At 46.4% G+C, this 21920-nt stretch overlaps 1 protein-coding gene across 1 annotated transcript in view; it reads right to left on the bottom strand.

Annotated features, from left to right (window-relative positions):
• Nucleotides 1-959: 959 nt before the first annotated feature.
• Nucleotides 960-21920, bottom strand: part of shpk (sedoheptulokinase) — a 31607-nt gene continuing 10646 nt past the window's right edge. The window contains exons 3-8 of the mRNA XM_080183453.1: nt 21123-21264; nt 17696-17879; nt 14521-14673; nt 13538-13713; nt 9092-9292; nt 960-2250 (exon numbers count right to left, since the gene is read on the bottom strand). Coding sequence (XP_080039579.1) covers nt 1856-2250; nt 9092-9292; nt 13538-13713; nt 14521-14673; nt 17696-17879; nt 21123-21264 — 1251 coding nt within the window. The 3' untranslated portion in view covers nt 960-1855. The remainder of the gene's footprint in view (nt 2251-9091; nt 9293-13537; nt 13714-14520; nt 14674-17695; nt 17880-21122; nt 21265-21920) is intronic.

Raw genomic sequence — 21920 nt, 5'->3', positions numbered from 1 at the left:
GGTGGTTAACAGTGAGACAGAGTGTCTCGGGCTACAAAAACATGGAATGGTCAAATGGGCAGATGAGTGGCAAATGGAATTTAACCCTGAAAAGTGTGAGGTGAAAAGCGGAAGGAGTAATTTGACAAAGAAGCGCTCAATGAATGGTAGGACACCAGGAAGTTCTGTAGAACAATGGGACGTTGGTGTTTAGATCTCTGAAAGGACATGTTAGCAGGGTAGTGAAAAAGGCATATGGACACTTGCCTTTATCGATCAAGGCATAGATTACAAAAGCACAATCTATGCTGGAGTTATATAAAATATTGGTTAGGCCACAGCTAGACCACTGTGTACTGTTCTGGTCGCCACATTATCAGAAGGATGTGATTGTACAAGACAGGTGCAGAGAAGATTCATCAGGATGTCGCCCGGGATGGAATATTTATGAAGAAGTTGCGTAGGCTTGGGTTGTTTTCATTGGAGTAGAGAAGATGGGGTGGGGGGAGACCTGCTTGTGACTTCCAGGGTTATGAGGGGCATGGACAGAGTGGATGAGGAACAGCTGTTCCTCTTAGCTGAAGGGTCAGTCAAGAGGGGACATAGGTTCAAAGTGAGGGACGGGAGGTTTGAGGGAATGTGAGGAAAAACCTTTTTATCCAGAGGGTGGTGACGGTCTGGAATGCACCGAGTGGGTGGTAGAGGCGGGATGCCTCACATTCTTTAAAAAGTACCTGGGTGAGCACTTGGCACATCATAACATTCAGGGCTATGGCCCTGAAGTGGCATTAGATGGGAGTTCAGGTGTTTCTCACGTGTCAGTGCAGACTCGAAGGGCCTCTTCTATAATCATAACACATTGTAAAGTGCACAATGAATATTTACACACCATAATGAATATACATAGACCACAACAAATGTTTAAACACCTTAAAAATCTTCCTTATTGTTTTGGAATTATAGGAACTATGTCAAATACATGTTTTTGTATGTTTTATTTGTTGATGTTGATTAATATTCACTCATACATGTAAACAATCAACTGTGATCAATAACCTGAGATCAGTTATAGATTCTGTCTGTGGGTCAGTACCCACATGTAGCTGAAAACACAAATACAAAGGCTGATAGGCAATCTGCTCTTCCTCTTGTTGAGAATGACACAGGACTGACAGACGGGTCGGCCGAAATCAGGCAGAACAATGCAGATGAAACTCAAGCTCCATCCTGTAAGACACTGAGCTCAGAGTCACCTCATCCCTTACAGGAGCGGGAGACTCGCTTGGAATAGCAAATGCCATCTGTGTGGGATGTGGGGGCACTTGGGAATGGGGAGGACTGTGTAGAGACAATAGGACTGGGTCAATTTGTGGTGTTTCAGAGTAGGTGACTGCTGCCTGATGTTAAAACTCCAGCGATCTAACACTGACCTTTGCCGCCTTTCTCTCTGCTTTGATTTTTTCACAGAGGGTGAGAACTGGCTCTTGTTTTGGAGTGGGGGGGGGATCTCCTTCTTCTTCCACTGCTCACTACTGAGAGAAAGAGAGCAGCTTGGAACATCGCTTCTCCAGTAGAATCCTGGTCCAACTTTGCTTTGATGCTCGGTCAGTAACTAGACAAGCTGCGACGTTGCCAAGGCAGCGCTAACTCTGGATCCATAATTCATTCTCTCCAGTTACACCCAATGGTTGATTACACTGGGGAAGGGATGGATGAGAAAGTGCTGGGAGATAGCTCCTGCCAATTTGTTCATATTCTCCCCTTAATCATTGGGAAAACATTGTGATCAGATCAGGTACACACATACTGATTGGATGTTGATTTACTTTCTTCTGCCTTCACATTTGGGAATTTCTTCCCCCTCCCCCCCCCCCAGCTATTTCTGGTCCAGCATCACCATAGCAACACCGACGGCAGAATCAACGGTCTTCCCGTACACAATGGGGAGGGTGAAAACTCTTGCCACTTCCTGCTGCAACACCTTGTTCTTGGTCAGTGCACTTCCGCTGCCCATAATCCTCTGCACCCCAGATTCAATCAGCTGCTGGCAGGGTAACATGGAATGGAGGTTCTCCACAATGCCACGGCATAGCGCCCTGGTTACATGACCCAGCGAGAGGCTGGACGGGGAGATGTGGGTCACTGAGGCTAGCTGGTCAGGCAAGTGTCTCTCTCCAAATATGGTGGGCTGCACCACAAGGTCAATGTGGTCAATGTTCAAAGCAGCACACATTGATTGGGAATAGATGGTGGATTCTGGAATCTCCTGCCCTGCAGAAGTGAAGAAAAACCAGCATTAGTATTATGGGGAGACAGGGACATGAGTGGTAATGAAGCTGCAATAATAATCCAGAGGTCTCACGCTCTGAAGCATGGGTTTGAATCCTACCACAGCAGCTGGTGGAATTTAAGTCCGATTAATTCACAAAAGACAAAAGGTAGTCCCAGTAATTAAACTAGTGTCGATTGTCGTCACTAATGTCGTTTAGGGAAGGAAATCTGCCGTTCTTATCTGGTCTGGCCTACATGTGACTCGAGACCCACAGCAATGTGGTTGACTCTTAACTGCCTTCTGAAATGACCTAGCGAGACACTCAGAAAGTCCAAAAAGGAATGAAACCACCCAGACCACCCGCCATTAACCTAGGCACCAGCAACAGCAACCTCCAACCCTGCTGACCCTACAAAACCCTCCTTACGAACATCTGGGGAGGCTTGTCCCAAAATAGAGAGAGCTGTCAATCCAGTTAATCCACTCCACCTCATCCTCACCAATCTACCTGTTGCAGGTAAATCTGTCCATGCCAGTACTGGTAGGAGTGACCACCGCATGGTCCTTGGGAGGCAAAGTCCTGTCTTGTTGAAGATACCCTCCATTGTCTTGTGTGGCACTACCACCGTGCTCAATGGGATAGATTTAAATCAGTCCTACCAATTCAAGACTGGGCATCCAGGAGGTGTTGTGGACCATCAGCAGCAGTGGAATTGTACTCAACCACAACTTCATTTGATTTGATTTGTTTTATTATTGTCACATTAGTCTGCAGAAGGATCTAGATAGGCTGGGCGAATGGGCCAGGAAATGGCAAATGGAATTTAATGTTGGCAAGTGTGAGGTGGTCCACTTTGGTAGGAAGAATGGTAGGAAGGACTATTACTTACGTGGCGAAAAACTGCAGCAGGCGACGGTCCAGAGGGACCTCGGGGTCCTTGTGCATGAGTCGCAAAAACCCAGCTTGCAGGTGCAGCAGGTGGTCAGGAAGGCGAATGGGATGCTGGCCTTCATAGCGAGGGGGATTGAATATAAAAGTAGGGAGGTCTTGCTGCAGCTGTATAGGGCATTGGTGAGGCCGCAGCTGGAGTACTGTGTGCAGTTTTGGGCGCCGCACCTGCGCAAGGATATTTTGGCCCTGGAGGGAGTGCAGAGGAGGTTTACTAGGCTGATACCGGAGTTGAGGGGATTGAGCTATGAGGAGAGGCTGAATAAACTAGGCTTGTACTCGTTAGAGTTTAGAAGAATGAGGGGAGATCTCATTGAGACGTATAAGATGATGAATGGGATGGATAGGATAGAGGTGGAGAGACTCTTCCCGCTCAAAAAAGACAGTAGGACTAGGGGGCACAGCCTCAAGATAAAGGGGAGGCGGTTTAGAACGGAGTTGAGGAGGAACTTCTTCACTCAAAGGGTGGTGAATCTCTGGAATTCTCTGCCCGTTGAAGTGGTGGAGGCTGCCTCGCTAAATATTTTTAAGAAGCGGGTTGATGGGTTCTTGATAAGAGAGGGGATTAAGGGTTATGGGGAGAGGGCGGGAAAGTGGAACTGAGCCACAACAGATCAGCCATGATCTTATTGAATGGCGGGGCAGGCTCGAAGGGCTAGATGGCCTACTCCTGCTCCTATTTCTTATGTTCTTATACAGTGAAAAGTATTGTTTCTTGTGTGCTATACAGACAAAGCATACCATACATAGAGAATGAAATGAGAGAGTGCAAAATGTAGTGTTACAATCACAGTTAGGGTGTAGAGAAAGATCAACTTATTGCAAGATAAGTCCATTCAAAAGGGAATTCAGGGAAGAAGCTGTTCTTGAGTCAGTTGGTATGTGACCTCAGATTTTTGTATCTTTTTCCTGATGTAAGAAAGTGGAAGAGAGAATGTCTGGGGTGCGTGGGGTCCTTAATTATGCTGGCTGCTTTGTCGAGGCAGTGGGAAGTGTAGACAGAGTCAATGGATGGGAGGCTGGTTTGTAATAGATTGGGCTACATTCACGACCTTTTGTAGGTCCTTGCGGTCTTGGGCAGAGCAGGAGCCATACCAAGCTGTGATACAACCAGAAAGAATGCTTTCCCTGGTGCATCTGTAAAAGTTAGTGTCATCCTCATCGCCCGGCATATCCCAATCTCCACCATTACTATCCACCTGGGGCGTCAACCCTGGTTCAATGAAGAATGTGGGAGAGCATGTCAAGAGCTGCATTGGGTGTAGCTGAAAAGAAAGGGTAGAATTGCCTGTTTGTGGTGGGTTTCGAGATGAGAGGAAGCGAAAACTTTGCAGAGAGGCTAAAATTCAGATTCCTGCTGGTGGGAAAATAGTTTGCAATTTTCCCCTCCCCTCTTTCACAGCCGGTTGATGGCAGTGGAGTATCTCACTGATCAGTGTCCGGAAAGCTATTTACATTCATTACCATCACATAAATGCTCATTAAATATGCTGCTTGCCAGAATTACATTCCATCTTCCTATCCTGCGTCATGCCAGTGGGGATTCACACTGGTGTGAAACATGTTTGGAAATGAGTGGCATGCATCAGTCAGCCCTCATTTCGCTCATGGCTTTGAGGTGAACGCAACACTCGAAGTTATCTGCATCTATACTGCTCTGGTTTTGGTGAGATGGCAGCGCAATGCCACACTGCGGGCATGGAGAGTTTGGCTTGCTTCTGGTGAGTGGCTCCATACTCTGGGAGAATACCGTTGTGCAGCACGCACACCTCCAGAACCAGCATTGTACCTGGGGGGAGGATGAAAGGCTCATGGGGGGCAATGGATTTGTTGGGATTGCAATGGTAGGGGAGGGGAGGGACAGGAGGGGAAGCAGATGCATGGGGGGGCAATAGGGTAGAAAAGGATAGAAAGGAGGTAAGGGGGAGGGGCAATGATGGCAGGTAGAGGGAGGGACCAAAGCTGGGGAAGCTGGAAACTCACAAAGAAAACTGGATTGCAGGCACACATGGGGATGGATAGGAATCAAACTATTTGAATGGGATGGGGTGTACTCGGACTTTGGAATAGGAATAGGGGGTGAGGATTGGTGTCAGTGTTGCACAGAGACTCATGGGGATGGATGGAGACTGTATTGTGATCAATCATGTGGGAACAGGGCGACACGGTGCCACAGTGTTTAGCCCTGCTGCCTCACTGTGCCAAGGACCTGGGTTCGATTCCCAACCTCAGGTCACTGTCTGTGGAGTTTTCACATTCTCACCGTGTCTGCGTGGGTTTCCTCTGGGTGCTCTGGTTTCATCACACAGTCTGAAAGAATACTGGTTAGGTGGCTTGACCTAAAAAGGCACCGGACTGTGGCCACTAGGGGATTTCACTGTAACTTCATTGCACTGTTAATGTAAGCCTTACTTGTGACTAATAAATAAACTTTAAAGGGGAGCTCACAGGAGGACAGTCAAAGTCCCTGGTCGGGGCCAACAGGTCAAAATGAGACAGTAAGGACAGTCCTGGGATTCTGTGGACCTCTGTGGAGTCAGAGTGAGACTGTGGGGCCATGAGGCTTTGTGGGTCAGGCTACAGGGCACATACGGCATTCTCCCACTCCAGAGATGGACCAGGCCAGTGTGATCAGGGGGTGAGGCACAGTTTGGTGTGCAGAGTATGTTTATTGTTTTACAGTCGGCAGTGATAGGCTGTCTGGCTCAGTACTGGGCTGAACATGGGATAGTCTTGGCTATGGGAGGTGTCTGCAAACCTCTTCCAACCTCTGCAGGATTGGGACATCACATATCAGGATTGGCAGCTCGGTCACCTGGATCTGTGAGCTAGTGCCTCAGCTGCAAGGCTGTCCTGCACTAGGGCACGACAGTGGCTGCTTGCTGGTGGGAACTTTGCTATTTTTCTGGTTATTCATTAATCTATTATATTCCTGATTCCACAGGGAGAAGGAAAAAAGAATAATGGAGCTCAATGCTGTCTTCATAATGGTGCAGATCAGATTGAGGAGGAGGAGACGGGCTTGATGCCACCATGCACAACTTTGGGAGGAGATACCAACTGAGGTCCATGGTCCAGGGGAGGCCCAGCAAGAACCAGAGAATGAGATGGTTGGAGTCATCCCACAGAGGTGCCCTATCTGGAGATGAGCAAGAAACAATGATGTGTGCTTTGCGCTTGTCAAGAGATGTGGTGGATCATACCTATAATGTTCTTTGGCATGATCAAACACCCCACGGAGTGGGAGGACAGTCCCTGCCAGTGTGCCTGAGAGTCACGCCTGCAGTCAACTCGTTTGCCTGTGGTTTGTTCCAGAGATCCATAGGGTATCTATGAGGATATCTATGAGGCATCTCACAGTCGTCCACACATAAACGTATCAAGGAGATAACAAATGGCCTTGACAGCAAGGCTCATCATAACAGTTGGTGTTATTACTGAACAAGTTATATCCTAGAGTGGAACTAGGCTGAGCAGTTCCTAACTTTTATTTTTTGTTTAGAAACATGGACAGTGGATACTGAAGAGTAACAGGCCGGAGTTTTATCGGCAGGCCCGCCCAAGGTCGTAAAATCGCGCCCAAGGCCACTGAAGAATCCTGTTCTGCGAATCTCGCAGGGGACACTGACATTTGGAATGGGCCCCCAAGCTTCTCCATACAAGCAGCTGTACATCGTGATATAACTATGGCATAAAGTACTTCCTTCAGCCTTTGCCATTCTAAGACATCTGGACTGAAGACAATAATAGCTTATATCTAGTGGGCATCTTTAAAATAATAAATCATCTTGAGGCACTTCACAGGAACATTGCCAAAGTATGTTATCAAACAATGTGTTAGAATGTAACTGGTGACAACTTTGTATTGGGTGTAATGTGACCAATGATAACAAGCTGTGAGGGTCAGCTGATCCAATAAACCCATGGAACCAATTACAGAATGATGCAATGGTCAGCTGACTCTTTATAAATAAGAACCTGTTGGGAATTGTGCGGGAAGCTTGGAGTGGCCCAGGGTGAGGCCTCAAGTTTGGAGTAATGAAGGTTCTTTATTAAACCCTTTCTTTGATTTATAAGTAAGTGTTGCTGGATTTTTACTGTCTGCATTTGAAGAGTTACTTCTGGAGAAACACAATGTTGGATGATATTTGGTTTGGAGACCAAAGACTTATTGCTGTGCCAGAATTTTACGGCCCTGCCCGAAGCCAAGACAGAATGCTGTTCTGTGAGCCTCGCCTGCCCTGATCCTTTCCGGGGGGGGGGGAAGGGGTGAAATTCCGGCCTGGAGGTTTTTAAAGACAGTCTGGAGAAGGAAGGTGAAACTTCAACAGTACCCAATCTTTAGAGAAATCAGCTTTTAAAAATAGATAGTTTCTAGTAATTCTTTGATAACTTGATTTTTTTGTTGTTTTTCTCACTATAGATTGTAAACTCTGCAATCTGGAAAACTATTCTTCGGAAACTCCAATTTATCCAGCAGACCCAAGCAACTCGGCATCATTTTAGCACAAAGGGCAGAAACATGGGAAATACAGTGTTGGGATCAGTAAAATAACTTTTATTACTACTTGGTTATGTTTTATCACTGTTTAACGGTTCAGATAAATATTTGTATCTATGATGTTCATACACACATTTACGGTCAGAGAGTCTAACGTCAGTCTATACTCAGAAAATTCCAAAATCCACAAACGACTTGGTCCCAAGAATTCCAGATTGGAGGGTTGTTGTGTAAACTCTTCCTTTGGCAATGATTCTGAGACAGGTAGTACTCGAAAACTGGGTGTTTCTAAAATATTGTTTTTGAAATATTTTCTACTGTTATCCTATACTTTACAAAATTCTAACTAAAAGAAATGGAAAAGATGAAATAATCAGAGACTGAGAGACAGACATGCTGATGGATTGGAGGGTGTGGACAGACATGCTGAAAGGGTGATAATGAATAGATAGGCAACCTTAAGGGATGAGGGAGGATAGAAAGACTGAAGAGGTGAAACTGAAAGTATAGGCAAGTGAGGTGGATGGAGAAAGGGCTAATAAACAGATTGAAGCAATGGAAATGGAGGGACAAACAAATTGAAGACACTCACAGGATTACACACTGAAGGATAAAAATCTATGGATCAACTGAAAAGACAGGCAGAGGATATGTACTTACTGAGGGAGATGGATAGACAGACAGTGAAGGGACAGAGATGGAAGGATAGATAATAGGAACATAGGAGCAGGACTAGGCCATTCAGCCCTTCGAGCCTGTTCCACTATTCAATGAGATCATGGTTATCAGTAGCCTAACTCCATTCACCTGCCTTTGGCCCATAACCCTCAAACCTTTACTTACCAAAAATATATCAATCTCAGATCTAAAATTAGCAACTGATGCAGCATCAACTGTCATTTGTGAAAGAGGCAAAAGTCTGAGATCACGTACCAACTGACTCAAGAACAGCTTCTTCCCTGCTGCTGTCAGACTTTTGAATGGACTTACCTTGCACTAAGTTGATCTTTCTCTACACCCTAGCTATGACTGTAACACCCTAGCTATGACTGCACTCTCTCATTTCCTTCTCTTTCAACGGTATGCTTTGTCTGTATAGCGCGCAAAAAACAACACTTTTCACTGTATGTTAATACATGTGACAATACTAAATCAAATCAAACCAAGAGTTCCAAACTTCTACCAGACAGTGAAGGGAAAAGAGATGGAGAGACAGATAGCAAAGGGACAGAGACGGAAGAGTAGATAGTAAGAGGTCAGAGATGGAGGGATAGACAATAAGAGAACAGAGATGGAGGAATGGATGCCTGCAATGAAATGTCTTGTTTTCTTTTGCATCCAGAGTTCTGGGAAGTGATTTGCATCTTTCACAATGCCAAAAATGTCTTACCCAACTCCTGTGTCCACTGTTTCAACATCTCAACGAAGGAAGCCAGCACGTTGCCACCATTCAAAGCAGCTGCCACAGCCAAGTATATCCCATCAAAGTACGGGAAGTACGTGACACTAGCATTGGGATTGGGTTGAGCCGGTGGCAGGAAGGCTGGCGTCAGGGCAAAGGTCAGCTGGGCAGAAGTGCTGATGTTCAAAACTACAGAGTAAGAAAGATCCTGGTCAGTAACCTGTGGGGAGATTGTGTGAACACTTTATCCTTCACATCTGACATTTAAAAAGCTGGAACTTTCTCTGGGATCAACTTAAGCTGTTTATCATTGACCCTGCAGAACTACACGATGTTGCGGCCAGGGAACCAAATTTAGTGGTTTGAAAGCATTGTGGTTATGCTACTGGACTATAATCCTGAGGAATGGACCAATGAACTAGGGACATGACTTTATGTCCCTTCATGGCAGCCAGTAAATTTAAATAAATCGGGATTAGAAAACGTTTCTCAGTGATGGTGACCAAGAACTGCCCAATTGGTAGAAAGCCATCTGGTTCACTAATGCCCTCTTTAGGGAAGGAAATCTGCCGTCCTTACCCAGTCTGGCCTACATGTGACTCCAGACCCACAGCAATGTGGATAATTCTAAACCAGCCACTGAGATGGCCAAGTGAGATACTCTGTTGTATTCAAGGGGGCAGCTCACCACCACCTTCTCAAGGACAATTAGGAATGTGCAATAAATGCTGGCCCAGAGTTAATTTATTAGTGTCACAAACTGGCTTACATTAAACTTCAGTGAAGTTTCTGTGAAAATCCCCTAGTCACTACACTCTGGTACCTGTTTGGGTCAATGAGAGAGAATTTAGCACAGCCAATGCACCTTAACGAGCACGTCTTTCAGACTGTGGGAGGAAACCGGAGCACCCAGAGGAAACCTACACAGACACGGGAAGAATGTGCAAACTCCATGCAGACAGTGACCCAAGCCGGGAATCGAACCTGGGTCCCTGGCGCTGTGAGGCAGCAGTGCCATCCAGTGGTCTTGAATGTACTGCCTGAATGGGCGGTCGAAACAGGTCCAGTTGTAACTTTCAGAAGGGAACTGGATAAATACTTAAAAGTGAAAGATATGCAGAACTCTGGAGAAAGAGCAGGGGAGATGGAATTAATTGGACAGCTCTTCTGAAGGGACAGCAGAGTCCAGTTGGCCAAATGGCCTTTTTCTGTGTCACATAAGAAACAGGAGCAGGAGTTACTGGAGTTCTATGAGGATGTGTCTAGGGCGGTGGATAGAGGAGAGCCGGTGGATGTGGTCTTTCTGGATTTTCAGAAGGCGTTTGATAAGGTACCTCACAAGAGGTTACTGCAGAAGGTCAGAGGACATGGAGTTGGGGGTAGGGTGTTAGCGTGGATAGAGGATTGGTTGTCAAATAGGAGGCAGAGAGTGGGGGTCAATGGGTGCTATTCAGATTGGCGGTTGGTGACTAGTGGGGTGCCCCAGGGGTCGGTGCTGGGGCCTCAGCTATTTACCATTTATATAGATGATCTGGAGGAGGGAACCGAGTGTAGGGTGTCGAAATTTGCTGATGACACCAAGATTGGGGGAAAGGCAAATTGTGCGGAGGGTGTGGAGAGTCTGCAGAAGGATCTAGATAGGCTGGGCGAATGGGCCAGGAAATGGCAAATGGAATTTAATGTTGGCAAGTGTGAGGTGGTCCACTTTGGTAGGAAGAATGGTAGGAAGGACTATTACTTACGTGGCGAAAAACTGCAGCAGGCGACGGTGCAGAGGGACCTCGGGGTCCTTGTGCATGAGTCGCAAAAACCCAGCCTGCAGGTGCAGCAGGTGGTCAGGAAGGCGAATGGGATGCTGGCCTTCATAGCGAGGGGGATTGAATATAAAAGTAGGGAGGTCTTGCTGCAGCTGTATAGGGCACTGGTGAGGCCGCAGCTGGAGTACTGTGTGCAGTTTTGGGCGCCGCACCTGCGCAAGGATATTTTGGCCTTGGAGGGAGTGCAGAGGAGGTTTACTAGGCTGATACCGGAGTTGAGGGGGTTGAGCTATGAGGAGAGGCTGAATAAACTAGGCTTGTACTCGTTAGAGTTTAGAAGAATGAGGGGAGATCTCATTGAGACGTATAAGATGATGAATGGGATGGATAGGATAGAGGTGGAAAGACTCTTCCCGCTCAAAAAAGACAGTAGGACTAGGGGGCACAGCCTCAAGATAAAGGGGGGGCGGTTCAGAACGGAGTTGAGGAGGAACTTCTTCACTCAAAGGGTGGTGAATCTCTGGAATTCTCTGCCCGTTGAAGTGGTGGAGGCTGCCTCGCTAAATATTTTTAAGAAGCGGGTTGATGGGTTTTTGATAAGAGAGGGGATTAAGGGTTATGGGGAGAGGGCGGGAAAGTGGAACTGAGCCACGACAGATCAGCCATGATCTTATTGAATGGCGGGGCAGGCTCGAAGGGCCAGATGGCCTACTCCTGCTCCTATTTCTTATGTTCTTATGTTCTTATGTCATTCCACCATCACCTCTGCTTCACAATTCAATAAGATGATGGCTGATCTGATCATGGTCTCAACTCCACTTTCCTGTCTGTCCACCAGAATTCCTGACTCCCTTATAGATCAAAATCTGTCTAACTCAGCATTGAATGTCTTCAACTACCCTGTCTCCAACGCTCTCTGGGGATGAGAATTTCAAAAATTAATTCCTTCTCATTTCCATCTTAAATGGGAGACCCTCTTATTCTGAAACTGTGTCTTCTAGGTCATACAATCATAGAATCCCTACAGTACAAAAGGAGGCCATTCAGCCCATCGAGTCTGCACCAACCACAATCTCTCCCAGGCTCTATTCCCGTAATCCCACATATTTACTCTGCTAATCACCTGACACTAGGGTCAATTTAGCATGACCAATCAACCAAACCGACACATCTTTGAATTGTGGGAGGAAACTGGAGCATCCAGAGGAAACCCACGCAGACACAGAGAAAATGTGCAAACTCCACACAGACAGTGACCCAAAGCCAGGAATCGAAGCCAGGTCCCTGGCATTGTGAGGCAGCGGTGCTAACCACTGTGCCACTGTCGAAGTTCCTCCATGTGATCAGAACCTACCCTGTCAAGCGCCTTCAGAATTTTATATATTTTAATAAGATCACCACTCATTCTTCCAATCTCCAATGAGTAAAAGTCTAATCTGCACAACCCTTCCTCATAAGACAACTCTGTTCCTCCCAGGAATCAACTTGGTGAACCATCTCTGAATGCCTTCCAATGCCAGTATATCCTGCCCTAAATATGGAGACCAAACCCATACACATTACTACTCTAGCTGTGGTCTCATCAAAGCTCTGTATAGCTGGAGAAAGACACACCTCTTTGTATACTCCACCCCCTTGCAATAAATTCCATTTGCCCTCCTAATATTTGCTGTACTTGCATGAGCGCTTTCTGTGATTCACGTATAAGGACACCCACTCCCCTCTGTCCCACAGATTTCTGTGGTCTCTTTCCATTTAAATAATAATCTGTCTTTCTATTCTTCCCATCAAAGTAGACAACTTCACATTTTCCCACATCATACTCTACCTGCTGATTACTTTCTCAATCACTTCACCCCTTTTCTAATTCCCTTTGTAGTCTCTTTGTATCCTCCTTACAGCTTGCTTTCCTATTTTGTATCTTTGTATCATCAGCATGACTACAAAACACTAAGATCCTTCATCCAAATCATTATCAGAGATGGTAAATAGTTGAGGCCTCAGCACAGATGGAGCTGGTGTTTCGAGTCCAGATATCTCTTTGTCAAAGCTTTGATAAAGGGTCATCTGGACTCGAAACGTCAGCTCTTTTCTTTCCTCACAGATGCTGCCAGACCTGCTGAGATTTTCCAGCATTTTCTCTTTTGGTTTCAGATTCCAGCATCCGCAGTAATTTGCTTTTACCCACTGATCCCTGTGTGATAGTTACAGTTTGTTAGTCTGAAAATGACCCATTTATCCTGTTCCTTGTTTGTTTGCCAATCCATGTTAATAAATTACCCTCAACAACGTAAGGTGCTATCTTGTCTTTTATGTGGCACCTTTTTGAATGCCTTTTGGAAACCCAATACTCTACATCTACTGGTTCCTCTATGTCCATTCTGATTGTTACATCCTCAAAGAACTCTAATAAATTTGTCAAACCTGATTTTCTTTTCATAAAGGCATGATGTTTCTGCATCATTGACAGATGTTAGACCAGCTGACCTATAGGTTCCATCCTTTCCTGAATAGAAGTGTCCCACTTTCAGCTTTCTGTGGTCTGCCCTAGAACAACAATCAATTAGGTTGTAGTTTTGTGTCTGACAAACTGTCTTCCAGGTAGCGTCAGAAGCACTGGACCTGTATGAGCAGTCAGACATATGATTTGATCCATCAAGTGAAACCAAGCCCTTACCCGCATCTGTCTTCTCCGTCATACAGGCGTACACAGAGCATTGGAAATCACCCAGAGCCACACCGACCTCTGTACCCTCTGGCACACCATACCACTCGTGAACCGTCTTCCCGGCGATTACGCCAGGTTTTGCGATTGCAGGCAGCAAGCAAGTGGGAAATCCAGAATCCCGCAATCTGGAAGAGATAAGGAAAGCCCGGTGAGAGAGGCCTTTAAACTCCAGAGATGGAACAAAAACAGCTGGGTGCGACTGAGCTGTTTTAACATCTCACTCTCAAAGCAGTTCCCACAGCACAAATCTGCTTCTAATTCGATTTGTGAATCCCACTCATGGGGATGAGAGGGATGATGATAGGTGCTGTAGCGTGTAGGGGCCCCTTTCATTAGCTAGGTTGAGAAGGCGGGGCCTTCATGAATAACCTCAGCTGGGATGAGAATTGAACCCATGCTGTTGGTGTTGCTCTGCATCACCATACTGAGGCCCACTCGTTATACAAGGTTTGGGGGCAGACTAGAAGGAGTTTTACTCTGTGCCTAGGGACAGTGGCATAGTAGTTAGCATTGCTGCCTCACAGCGCCAGGGACCCGTGTTCAATTCCCAGCTTGGGTCACTGTCTGTGTGGAGTTTGCATGTACTCCCCATGTCTGCATGGGTTTCCTCTGGGTACTCCAGTTTCCTCCCACAGTCTGAAAGACTGGACAGGGGCACTGACCCGAACAGGCGCCGGAGTGTGGCAACTAGGGGACTGTCATACTAACTTCAATGCAGTGTTAATGTCAGCCTTACCTGTGACTAATAAATAAATAAATAATAAATAAACTTTTAACATTAGCTGTAAATGACTCAGACATTATGCTGATGTGTGAAGTTGTCTATTCCCCAGCACTAACAGGGCAAGCTGCAGATTTCACCTGGTGACAGCGTGGGATGTGCTCCCAACTCCTGGAGAAATTTTCTAACACAGAATTAAATGCAGGCTTACATTGACAGATTCCAACTTCCACATCTGGTATTAAAGTAACCCCAACTGGCAGCGTTCTGGAATGACATCAATGGCTTCTTAAGCCCACACAAGACAGCAACAATATAATCGTGGATGGTCCCTGAAGCATTAAAGGACTCCAAAAACTGGGGCCTAGAAAACAAGAATCACAGGACTTTCACTAATAAATATACAACAGTGTGATGACTTCAGCCAGGCTAATGAGGTTCGCTTGCTTGTGTATGAACTACCTGATGAGTCTTGACTTTGTGCCCACTGGGCACCGCCGGGGCTGGGGTGTATTATTGACCCTGATAACCACATTTTAATTTGATGTTCAATGTTTTCTTTCTGCTTTGTTTTTTGGTTTGGGCAGTTCCCCCTCCTTTTAGGGAGCTGCCCTTTTTGAGTTGTCCCTCAGTTAATTTGATTTAGTTGGTACACTAAAACAGGTATCAGATGAATCCTAATTGATGGTTAAACCAGGGAGCCTCATGCTCTCTATTTAAAGCAGGTGTGTCAGACTCCCAGCCTGCATTCAGCAGGGAGCAACTGGAGAGCTGGCTGTGTACAGATGTATGGTGTGAATAAAGTAACTTGGTGACGGGACTTTTGCCTCCGTGGAGTTATTGTAATCAGAAAGGCCCTGATTTTACCGGCAGGCCCATCCTGAAATTGGGGCAGACAAGACTCACAGAATGGCATTCTCTGTTGCTCTCAGGCACAATCTTACAAGCCTCAGGTGGGCATGCCAGTAAAATACTGATTAATATGTTCTAAATTTGTGTTCAAAATAAAGTGTGTAAATAATTCTTGATTCCAACTGATTTTTAAGGAACACACGTTAAGTCACAAGAGTACAGCACTGAACTTTGGGTGGCATGGTGGCACAGTGGTTGGCACCGCTGCCTCATAGTGCCAGGGACCAGGTTCAGTTCCGGCCTTGAGTCACTGTCTGTGTGGAGTTTGCACATTCTCCCCATATCTGCATGGATTTCCTCCGGGTGCTCTGGTTTCCTCCCACACTCCAAAGATATGCGGGTTAGGTTGATTGGTCGTGCTAAGTTGACGCTGGTGCCAGGGGATTAGCAGGGTAAATGTGTGGGGTTATGGGGATAAGGCCTGGGTGGGATTGTAGTAGGTACAGACTCGATGAGCTGAGTGGCATCCTTCTGCACCACAGGGAATTGTATGGATTCTATGGATAAGAAACAGCCTCAATTCAGTTCTGTACAGAATATGGATCAACCAATAATCATGACTAGTCCACACTGCCATTTGTCTGAACAGAGAGTGTACTTTAACAGTAATTTATTAGCCATGAAGTGATCTGGGGTGTCCTGAGGTTGCACAACAGAAATATAAGGAATTCTTTCAAAGACGCTTTGTATTGCATCAATGTGACTTGTAGTGGTCACAGCTCGCTGCTGCTGATATTTAGATTGGATTTCCTGAGAATTGCATTGGTTTCATTGGGTTTGATAGAGGCATATAGTTCAAAAACAAATAAGTTATAATGAAAGCAAATCACAGCGGACACTGGAATCTGAAACAAAAACAGAAGATGCTGGAAAATCTCAGCAGGTCTGACAGTATCCATGGAGAGAGTACAGAGCTAACATTTCGAGTCTGATGTGGGTTGTTCAGACTTGAAACGTTAACACTATTCTCTCTCCAAAGTTATAATGAACACTTATGAAACACTGGTTCAGCCTCAACTGGAGTATAATCTCCAATTCTGGGTGCCACACTTCACAAAGGATGTAAAGGTGTTGGAGAGAGTGCAGAAGAGATTCACAAGAACAATTCCAGGTTTGAGAGACTCCGATTAGGTGGATGGATTAGAGAAGCTGAGGTTACTTTGCTTGGGGGACAGAAAGTTGAGAGAAGATTTGATGGAGATGTTCAAATCCTGAGGGCCTAGACAGTGTAAATGAGGAGAAGCAATAGGGAGCAAGGAACTACAAAAGGTGGTGAATGTAGCCCAATCCATCATGCAAACCAGCCTCCCATCTATTGACTCTGTCTACACTTCTCAATGCCTCGGCAAAGCAGCCGGCATAATTAAGGACCCCATGCACCCCGGACATTCTCTCTTCCACCACCTTCCTTCGGGAAAAAGATACAAAAATCTGAGGTCACGTACCAACCGACTCAAGAACAGCTTCTTTCCTGCTGTCATCAGACTTTTGAATGGAGTTACCTTGCATTAAGTTGATCTTTCTCTACACCCCTGCTATGACTGTAACACCACATTCTGCACTCTCTTGTTTCCTTCTCTATGAACAGTATGTTTTGTCTGTATAGCGCACAAGAAACAACACTTTTCACTGTATCTTAATACATGTGACAATAATAAATCAAATCAAATCAAACTCTTCCCATTAACAAAGAACAAATTAACTGCTATTTTTGTTTACCAAACAACAGTGATAATACTTGTGAAGTTCGGGAATGTGGAAGGTTCTGAATAAATCTTACAGATACGTAACAAAAATGGGATTTTGAGATGTGGGCTCATTGTCTCTCATCCAACTGCAGGAACTCTCTCTGCCAGCAGAGGGAGGGAGTCACAAAAACTTACATTTCTATATTACTATAGCACTGATCAAAGTAACATCCTGTCTGTTCTACCACTTAATGAGATTAGGGATGTCATTAACTGCATCTACGCACCTTTACCTGATCTCTTTAAATTCCTTTAGCTAACAACAATCTCTCAATCCAAGATATAAAGTTAACAATTGATCTAGTGGAGGAGAATTCCAAACTCTTACCACGCTGTGTGTGCGGAGAAGTGTTTCCTAATTTCACTCCTGAAAAGTTTGGTTCTAAGTTTTAGACTCTGTCCCTGAATCCTAGACTCTCCAGCCAGTGGAAAGTTTCTATCATTCCATCGGTTCCCCTTAATAGCTTGAAAACCTCAACCAAACCCCACTTAAGCTTCTAAATTCCATGAAATTGCCCCAACAAAATACATCCCAAGTGTTTCCAACAGATTGTCCTGGCTTCAGATTAGTGATGACATGATGGGGTAAGCCCCATTACCTTCCCCAGCCCTGCTGGATGATGGTGAATTTAGCAATATGTTGACCCAGCAATGCATCAGCAGCAATTTTATCAAAGCTGCTGTGGTGGTTTTGTTGTGTTTACAAAGAAGTTTGGAGATGTCTACCTGTTCCTCAAGAACCAGAAAATGGTGGCACAGCCAAAGCCAGTGGCTAGGCTAAGATGGGAATCGGGCTGTGTGAGTGAATCGAGAAACTCGCGGCTGCAGCGACTGTCTTGCCAAGTGACCAGGTGACTCGTTCCCCGGGGTTGGAATGTGTGACCTGCTTCAGCCTTCTGCCAAATACAGCCTAAAACAGAGGAGAAACAAGAGAAAATATCTAATCTCCATCTCCCAAGGTGAACCAAGCTACACCCACTTCTTCTTCCAGCTACGTCTGGTCATTAAATGTGGCTGTTCCAGCTTCTCACACCCTAATCATCACCTTTAGTTAGGGTGCATAGAATCCATTGAATCCCAACAGTGCAGAAGGAGGCCATTTGGCCCATCGGGTCTGCACTGACAACAATCCCACCCAGGCTCTATCCCTGTAACCACACATATTTATCCCGTTAATCCCTCTAACCTATGCATCCCGGAACACTAAGGGGCAATCCACTTAGCCCGCACATCTTTGGACTGCAAAAATAGTACAATCTATTCCTGTCCCAGATTAGTTGCTCTGCTTTAATTGCAGCAAATATTATATGAGTTATAGGTAAAATGAGTTGAGTTCAAAAGTAAAACCCTGTGTGCTAAATGCTAAGCAATTTCTCTGCTTATATCCTGGTTTGGTTTGTGATCGAAATCAAGTCACTGAAATCTTCAAAAGTTTACAGGTATCCACTTTGGCAGAATTAATAGTAGGAGGTATCACTATTTAAAGGGTGAAAAGCTGCAGCATGCTATGGTGCAGAGGGACCTGGGGGTCCTTGAGCATGAGTCACAGAAACCCAGTCTGCAGGTGCAGCAGGTGGTCAGGAAGGCGAATGGGATGCTGGCCTTCATAGCAAGGGGGATAGAATATAAAAGTAGGGAGGTCTTGCTGCAACTGTACAGGGCACTGGTGAGGCCGCAGCTGGAGTACTGTGTGCAGTTTTGGTCGCCACACTTGCGCAAGGATATTTTGGCCTTGGAGGGAGTGCAGAGGAGGTTCACTAAGCTGATACCGGAGATGAGGGGGTTGGACTATGAAGAGAGACTAAATGGACTGGGTCTGTACTCGTTGGAGTTTAGAAGGATGAGGGGGGATCTTATAGAGAAGTATAAGATAATGAAAGGGATGGATAGGGTAGAGGTAGAGAGATTCTTCCCGCTTAGAAAGGATAGCAGGACTAGAGGGCACAGCCTCAAGATAAGAGGGGGGCAGTTTAGATCAGAGTTGAGGAGGAGCTTCTTCACTCAAAGGGTGGTGAATCTCTGGAATTCTCTGCCCGTTGAAGTGGTGGAGGCTACCTCGCTAAATATATTTAAGTCACGGGTAGATAGGTTTTTGACAGACAAGGGAATTAAGGGTTATGGGGAGAAAGCGGGAGAGTGGAACCGATCCACTTCAGATCAGCCATGATCTTATTGAATGGCGGGGCAGGCTCGAAGGGCTAGATGGCCTACTCCTATTTCTTATGTTCTTAGGTATCAGTGTGATTGAGGAAATGCCAAGATCTTATTCAAAATGTAAGTATACTTTTTAAAATTATTTCATAAGATGTAAGTATTGCTGGCTAGGCCAGCATTTATTGTCCATCCCTAATTGCCCTCAAGAAGTTGGTGCTGAGCTGCCTTCTTGAACCGCTGCAGTCCTTTGGTGTAGGTGCACCCACCGTGCCATTAGGGGGGGAATTCCAGGAATTTGATCCAGAGACAGTGAAGGAAGAGCTGATATATTTCCAAGTCAGGATGGCGAGTGGAGGTAATGGTAAAGTATGTGCTGGCCTTGTTCTTCTAGGCAGTAGAGGTCACAAGATTGGAAGGTGCTGTCTCAGGAGGCTTGGTGAGTTTCTGCAGTGCATCTTTCAGATGGTACACACTGCTGCCACTGAGCGTCAGTGGTGGAGGGAGTGGATGTTTAAGCTGGCAGCTGGGATGCCAATCAACTGTGCTGCTTGAAAGTTGCTTTTAGTGAACTCATCCGGCAAATGGAGAGCATTCCTTTACATGGCCCAGAGAAACTCTGGAAGATGCAAAGGGAGGGATTCACCTGCTTGTGTTGTAAGTAACATCTTACTGTAGAATCTGTAGAAAGCCCCCTGGAAATATGGTGGTGCATCTTGTAAATGGCTCCAATGGTACTCTGGTGCTGGAGGGAGAGAATGTGAAAGTGGGCTGCATTGTCCTGCCGTATCAATGTTGTTGAGTGTTGTTAGAGCTGCATTCATCCTAAAGAGTGGGGAGTATTTGTCGGGATGGTATTTGCACTCTCAGAGGATCAGCACTGAGGGAGTGCCGCGCTGTCAGAGGGTCAGTGCTGAGGGAGTGCCGCGCTGTCAGAGGGTCAGTACTGAGGGAGTGCCTCACTGTCAGAGGGTCAGTACTGAGGGAGTGCCGCACTGTCAGAGGGTCAGTACTGAGGGAGTGCCGCACTGTCAGAGGGTCAGTACTGAGGGAGTGCCTCACTGTCGGAGGGTCAGTACTGAGGGAGTGCTTCACTGTCAGAGGGTCAGTGCTGAGGGAGTGCCGCGCTGTCAGAGGGTCAGTGCTGAGGGAGTGCCGCGCTGTCAGAGGGTCAGTACTGAGGGAGTGCCTCACTGTCAGAGGGTCAGTACTGAGGGAGTGCCGCACTGTCAGAGGGTCAGTACTGAGGGAGTGCCTCACTGTCAGAGGGTCAGTACTGAGGGAGTGCCTCACTGTCGGAGGGTCAGTACTGAGGGAGTGCTTCACTGTCAGAGGGTCAGTGCTGAGGGAGTGCTGCACTGTCAGAGGGTCAGTACTGAGGGAGTGCCTCACTGTCGGAGGGTCAGTACTGAGGGAGTGCTTCACTGTCAGAGGGTCAGTACTGAGGGAGTGCCTCACTGTCAGAGGGTCAGTACTGAGGGAGTGCCGCACTGTCAGAGGGTCAGTACTGAGGGAGTGCCTCACTGTCAGAGGGTCAGTACTGAGGGAGTGCCTCACTGTCGGAGGGTCAGTACTGAGGGAGTGCTTCACTGTCAGAGGGTCAGTGCTGAGGGAGTGCTGCACTGTCAGAGGGTCAGTACTGAGGGAGTGCCTCACTGTCGGAGGGTCAGTACTGAGGGAGTGCTTCACTGTCGGAGGGTCAGTACTGAGGGAGTGCCGCACTGTCAGAGGATCAGCACTGAGGGAGTGCCGCGCTGTCAGAGGGTCAGTACTGAGGGAGTGCCTCACTGTCAGAGGGTCAGTACTGAGGGAGTGCTGCATTGTCAGAGGGTCAGTTCTGAGGGAGTGCCACAGAGTCAGAGGGTTAGTGCTGAGGGACTGCCGCACTGTCAGAGGGTCAGTACTGAGGGAGTGCTGCACTGTCCCAGGTTCTGCCTCTGTTCTGAATCCTAAAGAGCAACAGTGAAGGGGCATATTTCCACCTCTGCCTTTCTGCACTTACCTTCCTGGCTTTTCCACAACATCACTCCATGCATCTGTCCTGAGACACCGATCCGGGCCACCTTGCGGAGGTGCTCCCTGGGCAATGCAGCAACGCAGTGGTGAAGGGCTGACACAATCTGAGCAACGTCCTGCTCCTGGCCCTGGAATGAACATCAAGGTGACAAACCTGTCCTGAATTGCTGAGCCTTCACCTCTTCCTTAATCTCAAAGAACAAAGAGATCAACAGCGCAGGAACAGGCCATTCGGCCCACCAGGCCTGTGCTGACACATGATGCCTTTCTAAATTCAAGACCTTTTGCCTCTACGTGGTCCATATCCCTCTATTCCCTGTTTATTCATTTATCTGTCAAGATGCCTCTTATACGTTGCTATTGTATCTGTGGCAGCACATTCTAGGCACTTACCACCTTCGGTGTGAAAAAACTTGCCTTTCACATCTCCTTTAAACTTTCCCTCTTTTACCTTCAACCTATGCTCCCGAGTTATTGATGTTTCTACCCTGGGAAAAAGACTCTTATTATCCATTCTATTCATAGCTAGTACCGTCCAAACCAGGCAACATCCTGGTAAATCTTTTCTGTACCCTCTCCAAAGCCTCCATATCCTCTGGTAGGGTGGCAACCAGAACTGTGTAAAAAATTCCAAATGTGGCCAAACTAAACTTCTACAGAGTTGCAACATGACTTGCCAATTTTTGTACTCTACGCCCTGACTGATGAATGCAAGCATGCCACACGCCTTCTGACCACCATGTTCACTTGTATTGTCACTTTCAGGGAAGTGAGGACATGTACA

Source organism: Carcharhinus amblyrhynchos, unplaced genomic scaffold, assembly GCF_965287045.1.
Source record: "Carcharhinus amblyrhynchos unplaced genomic scaffold, sCarAmb.v2.hapA chromosome_291, whole genome shotgun sequence".
Classification (NCBI taxonomy): Eukaryota; Metazoa; Chordata; class Chondrichthyes; order Carcharhiniformes; family Carcharhinidae; genus Carcharhinus; species Carcharhinus amblyrhynchos.
The sequence above is the reverse complement of the archived record's forward strand: the minus strand, read 5'-3'. Positions and strand labels throughout refer to the sequence as shown.